At 44.4% G+C, this 6,000-nt stretch overlaps 1 protein-coding gene across 1 annotated transcript in view; it reads right to left on the bottom strand.

The window, feature by feature from the left end:
• Positions 1-1,157: 1,157 nt before the first annotated feature.
• ENPP6 (ectonucleotide pyrophosphatase/phosphodiesterase 6) overlaps positions 1,158-6,000 on the bottom strand; it is a 111,107-nt gene continuing 106,264 nt past the window's right edge. The window contains exon 8 of the mRNA XM_035004271.1: positions 1,158-2,650. Within this exon, the coding sequence (XP_034860162.1) occupies positions 2,445-2,650 (206 nt within the window). The 3' untranslated portion in view covers positions 1,158-2,444. The remainder of the gene's footprint in view (positions 2,651-6,000) is intronic.

The following is a 6,000-nucleotide window of genomic DNA, read 5'->3' as shown; positions in this document are numbered from 1 at the left end:
TGATGCTTACAATCCCAGGAAGTTTGCAAATGGCCGTCAGTGACTGAACTCAGATTGATGTGGATTTCCAAGTTCTCTTTAAAAGTAGAGTTGGGGGGCGCCTGGGTGGCTCAGTCGTTAAGCGTCTGCATTCGGCTCAGGTCATGATCCCAGGATCCTGGGATCGAGCCCCGCATCGGGCTGCCTGCTCCGCGGGAAGCCTGCTTCTCCCTCTCCCCCTCCCCCTGCTTGTGTTCCCTCTCTCACTGTCTCTCTCTCTCTGTTGAAAAATAAATAAAATATTTTAAAAGTAGAGTTGGGGCTCTATAATCAGGACTCTTCAAGGCTAGAAAGAAGTCCCTGGGCCTGTTCTAATTTATGCTTACGTCTTCAGAACTTAATTGAATTGGGCTCTGGAGATTAGACATTGGGCAGGGAAAGTAGCCATTCGTCTCATCTTTAATGTAAGGATCATTCGTTTGGTTTATCTTCAGTATTTGCAGGTCAACCCAATTATCGTCCCCCTGGAATTAGCAGTGAAGTAGCAACATAATCCAGGAGAAAAGGTGTCTATATGTAGGAGATTTTACTCTAAAGGAACAGAACACATTTAGAGAAAAATTTCCTGGGGAAAATAATGTAACTTTAAAATAAAAATCAAAGGGAAAAAAATTCTAGCCAAATAATTAAGCCACTAAAACATATGCATTATTTTAGGAAAGAAGGTGAGCTCCACACTGTCCTTCCCGGACAAAGGACACTTTGAACAACGGATGCCTGTTTCAACAGCCCTGCCCAATGTTCTGAGAGCACCAGTTTGCTTTCAGCCAAATAGCAAAGGCTGATTTGCCTTCTTCTAATTGATTCGATGGCTTGCTGTCACTTTTAAAACACATTACATGAATCCTTAGAAATCTTTTGTGATGACAGATTTGGTATATGTATTTTTTAAGTGGTAATCTTTTGCTCTCATGATTCAAGGCATGGAGATGTTCCCAACCCTCTTGAATCGGGGTGAGTGTTGATGGCTCATTTCTCAAGGCAAACGCTATAAAAGGGCTTCATCATCCTGAGGAGACCTGATGTGCTATCTCTTCCTGACAGAAAGGCTCTTTTACAGATGTGCCCCATTCAGTGCAAACTCACTGTTAACGCAATGATATGTCTATGTGACTCTGATCATTTAAACATGCAGTTATGTTTTGTTTCACAACAAGATTTCCTACAGCAAATCTAGATGACTAAACTGAAAACATTTCAGCTCGGGCTCAGTGGCTCTTCGTAGGGGCTTCCAAACAACTTAGGTCCCTGAGGTGGCACTTTGACCAAACCGTTTCCTAATCAAATGGCTAATTGGTTCGGGATTCAGTTCCATCGTGTTCTCTCCATTCCTCACCCCACCCCCACCCCCACCATTTTCCTTGGGCTTCTGGGTCCCTCAGGATACACTCTGCTGGTGTTATTCCACAAGCCTTGCTCCAAGACTCCTGGTGCATAGAATTTAATGTGCTACCATTCTAAGCAGTGAACTGAGATTTCTGCAAACATGTCCACAAGTCATCAGCAAGATGTATCAGCCTGTAATGATATGTCAGGTATTGCTATAGCCTATACTCTGTCTGGGGATCCAAAGCGTGGCGGGGAATCCATTAGTCCACCCACACATATAGGGCCCACCATGTGCAAGCTTCCATGTTGTGACAGACTGTGCTAAGTCTCACAGAAGCCTGGGTCTGCTGCAAGCTTTTCTGCTCCTCAAGGCAAGGGAGACATTTTTGTGCACTCAAGAGTTTGGGAGGGCACCCACATCTTTCACCTTGTTCTATGAGTTCTTCAATCCTTGGTACTTTTGATTGGTGAGCCAAGCTAAGATACGACCTTTCTGGGGCTTGGTATAAAATGAAAAAGACTCCATGAGCTGGACCCAAAACAGAAGACAGCTATTGCTTTTACGTGGACTTCTTTTTTCTGGGATGGAAGGAGCAGTACAAGATTGTGGCCATAAACCCCAAGGATGGCTCCTGGGTGTGGACCGGACGCAGACAAGGGCCTGCTTTGTGCAAGGCAGGACACAGAGGGGCCCGAGACTCCATGCAATATCCACTCAAAGTCTGTTTGCCCCAGGGGTGAGCTCTTACTCAGACAGTTCATCTGAGTAACTGCATGCAAACAATGTAGAAAATGACACATAGTTGAACCAATGAAAAGCTAGGGTTTTCCTTACCTCCAGAAGAAATAAAGCTTGGGGTTTTTGGTGTTTGTTTGTTTTTTTTAAAGAAGTTTAAAATGTTTTTTTTTTAAAGAAATTAAAATTTTTTTTTTCTGTATGGAATCATCCAAGAATTATATTTACAATTTTTGTGGCCTTGATTGTATTAATGAAGCTATTATTCGAATAGAAAATGAAAACCATCCCACCATGGAGGCACACTTGGCTGAGTGTTTGGGGACAACAATAGCAGCATCTATGCAAACAGTAGGAGGAGAATCAAGACCAGAACACAGCTGCTCGGTCGGATGCACGGAGCCGAGCTGTCCTGGTCCTTCAGCATACACATCACCCTGGACCAGGAGCCATTGTTGGGCAGGGGAGCGATGCCTGTCACGTTGCACATGACATTGTAGACATCCACAGACCTGATTGGAGCAGCTCTGAAGTTGGATTTGAAATCTGAAAGGGAAAGGCAAGAAAACAAGTTGTCACAGCCATGCCCTGGGCAGAAAGGGGGCCAAGTCACAACACAGAGAATTATACTCAGGTTCCAGGCAGCTTTGGGCCCGGAAATCAGCTCTGTCAATGGGGCGTGGCCAACTCATGGTGAACTTGGAAGGGTATCTGGAAGGGGTATAGCTCACAAAAAGATGTTGCTTTCTATGGCTCATGGAGATGAGTTTCTTTAGACAGACAAATCAGCAGATTGTCTTTGTGCATAACTGTCATGCCTTCCTGACCATAGAGCTGCCTCCTGGAGAGGCAGAAGGGCATCTCCATTTTTGCTGCTCATTTCCGCAGAGCCCTGGAGAGCAGGTGTGGTCACAGAAGGTTGACTGTCTTGCTGAGCTCCCCAAACCCAATTACACAGTATGCTTATCTTCCAGAACGTCTATCTAGCAGCAGCTGGTTGGCCAGGGCATCCCAGAGCCACTTAAGAATGTTTCTTCATTTTCCTGCCACATCGAGGTCTCAGGGCTTCATGGGATGTGAATCTCTACGGTTTCCTCAGTGCTGGCTACCTCAGAAGCAACACTGGTTTCTTAAATATGTTTGGAGAACCAACCAAACATTCCTTGGGAGTCTTTCACTAGCAGATAAAATAACTTAGCCGAGTGGAAAACAAGCAAACTGGTATTGGAGTTAGGGACCCGGGTGAAAGCCCTGAGAGCAGTGGAGAAGAGTGTTGTGCTTGCTTCCGCCCAGAGGCTGCACCAGACTCTAGCGGTGACGCAGGAATCTAGAAGGTAGGGCTAGTCGTTCACAGCCTAGTGAGTACGGAAGGATTTCAATCAAGAGTGCACCTTCTCCTTCTCCACAGGAGGCCAAGAAGAGGCTGAAAACCAAGTACTTGTCTGTTCAAAGAGTGAGTGTAAGAGGTTAGTGGTGTACATAACAGTTTCCCTTTTGGGCCCCAAACCAGAGCTACATTGAGCTTGAATTCAAGAAGGAGATTTTATCCATCCATAAAGGCCTCTGCTTGTGCTTTTAGTCCGTGTAAGACTTTGAAAGGAAATGGGTGGTTTAGGGGCTGTAAAGCCAAGTTTTCTACCTTAGAAAAAATCCTCTATAATTGCTTTGCTAAAATGATCACATGTACTTTATTTAAAAAGCAAACAAACACCAATGGCAACAGAGTCCAGAAGTGCCAACACCAAATCCTGCTCTTTCTTTTTTTCCAAATCCTGCTCTTATACTAACCCTGAAATTACAAGTACAGAAAGAAGTTCTATTCAGAAAACTCTCCCAGAGTATGTTAGATCCAGGCCAACTTCCCAAGTGATAGATTTTGATCACTTTGGAGAAGTAATGTTGACTTTAGCATAAGAAGTTAATAGGCTCTACCACCAGCTCCCAGCCACTTAGTAGCTGGATAAGCTCAGGAAATGGGCATAGAAATGGTACCTAAACCATAGCTCCAGGCACACTGCATCTGCTCAATAAATGGTAGCTATTCTTATTAATAAGCATGTAGAGTAAACACCCCACAAGGGCATACTATGGACTGAAAATTTCACCCATAAATTATTTGGGGGATTCACTTCACTTTTGGGGCAGGAAGGATAACGGATAAGGCAACATCACCTCATGGTAAAAACTAGTCAAAATCCAGAACCCCCCCTGGAGAGGAGATTTAGGACTTCCCCAGAATCCCAACCCTTCCTAATATCAAGGTAATTACAACTAGGTGAGGATGGTGGTTAGACTTCCCCAGAGAAGAATCAGCTGCGGCGTGAGAAATCAATGGAAAAGTTGTCCCAGTGATGTGGCAGCAACTTGCATCTCTCCTTCCGACTTGCCATGGACCTGGACGTGATGACCACACTGCCCTGCCACATGGTGGCCATGTCCTCGTCATGTGTGTGGGTGGGGAGGGTGTGTGGGTAACGGACAGTAAACCCAACATATCCTTCCCCAGCCTTCCAAATGCCCATGTCTTTAACACTCAGCAGGAAAAACTGAGATCAAGCTCTACTGACAAAAAAAAAAAAAAAAAAATTAGAAAAGATTTTACACTGAAAGTACAAAATTAAATCTTATGCACATAAGCAGGAAGAAGAATTAGGTTTTCCCTCCCAACTCCATCTGGTTCATGACTTCCTATGCTGCTGAGCTGGGCCTTTGGGCCCAAAGAACAGAGGATCCAGGCTAGAATGAGAGCTTCTGGAAAACTCCGGAACAGCAGAACAATACCAGATCCAGCTGGGGAGGACCTGGCCAACCTCTGCTAACTCAAGGTGGCATGCTGAACCTGGATTGGCAATCCATGTTATTTCCATGAATTTAAATTTTGTGGATATTGAAAGTGTTTCTCCTAAAGAGAGAAGGTTCTGCAGCCCCATGCCAGGCCTGGCCACCTTGGACTGCTTTCCGGGTGAGGCTTGCTAGCTCACAGGCAGCTCATTGAATCACACTCCTGCTGTCTTATCTTGAAATGTGGAGTTCTCCAGGGCAAGATTAGGTCGTTCAAATTAGAAACTGGGATTAACCAGAGAGAGGCTATCTTCCAGAATTATTTCCTTTTCTTTCTGCCGGACCAGACTTACTGGCTTCTGAAGCTCCATCTGAGCAGCTGCAATGATGCCCAGCATCCTCCCCAAGCAAGAAGTGCATATAATTAATCAGGAGGCATGTACCTTTATCTCAAAGTGCAGCTAGATAGCTATTAAAGGCCTCACTCTTAAATTTTCTTCTGAGTAAACAGTCAGTGTGTAAAGCTGTTCAATCTTTCATGAGAATTGGAGCCAGAGACGTGATGGTTTGCGGGAGGCTCTCAAGGCGGTCTCTGCCTGGAAACATTTTTTGCAGTTGGCCCAGTCCCTTTTCATCAGGGGTCATCTTCTATCTGTCTATAAAAGGCTTAGGTTTTTAGTTTTACGGGAGCATGTGATGGAGGCCTTTGTTGATGGACAAACTGTCCCCTCTGAATTTAACTTTAAGCTAATGTAGCTTTGGGTACTCTGTCTTAAAATTTTGGTTTGAGGCTAGATTTGCTTCTGCTTTGAAACATGCCTGAGACTCTTGTTTATAAACACTCCTTCCACTGACAACTGTTTTGCATTCATGATCTTATTTCTCTCTTCTAAGGAAGGAGGAGGTGATGCTTTTGAATGAAAGCCCTAATGTTTAATGTTCTCCCATGTAAAGCCTGCGGCCTTGGAATATCTCCAACCTAATCTAATGAACGGTTGACCTCAACAAAATCCTTAAGGCTCCATCCCTCATTCATTATGTTTTTGAGCTCTTTGGTGAATTAATGTTGAATATAGCCTAAGAGGTTATATCTGACCAACCAGGTCAGATATAAC

This window comes from Mirounga leonina, unplaced genomic scaffold (assembly GCF_011800145.1).
Source record: "Mirounga leonina isolate KUSES-001 unplaced genomic scaffold, KU_Mleo_1.0 Mir_128, whole genome shotgun sequence".
In the NCBI taxonomy this organism is placed as follows: Eukaryota; Metazoa; Chordata; class Mammalia; order Carnivora; family Phocidae; genus Mirounga; species Mirounga leonina.
The sequence above is the reverse complement of the archived record's forward strand: the minus strand, read 5'-3'. Positions and strand labels throughout refer to the sequence as shown.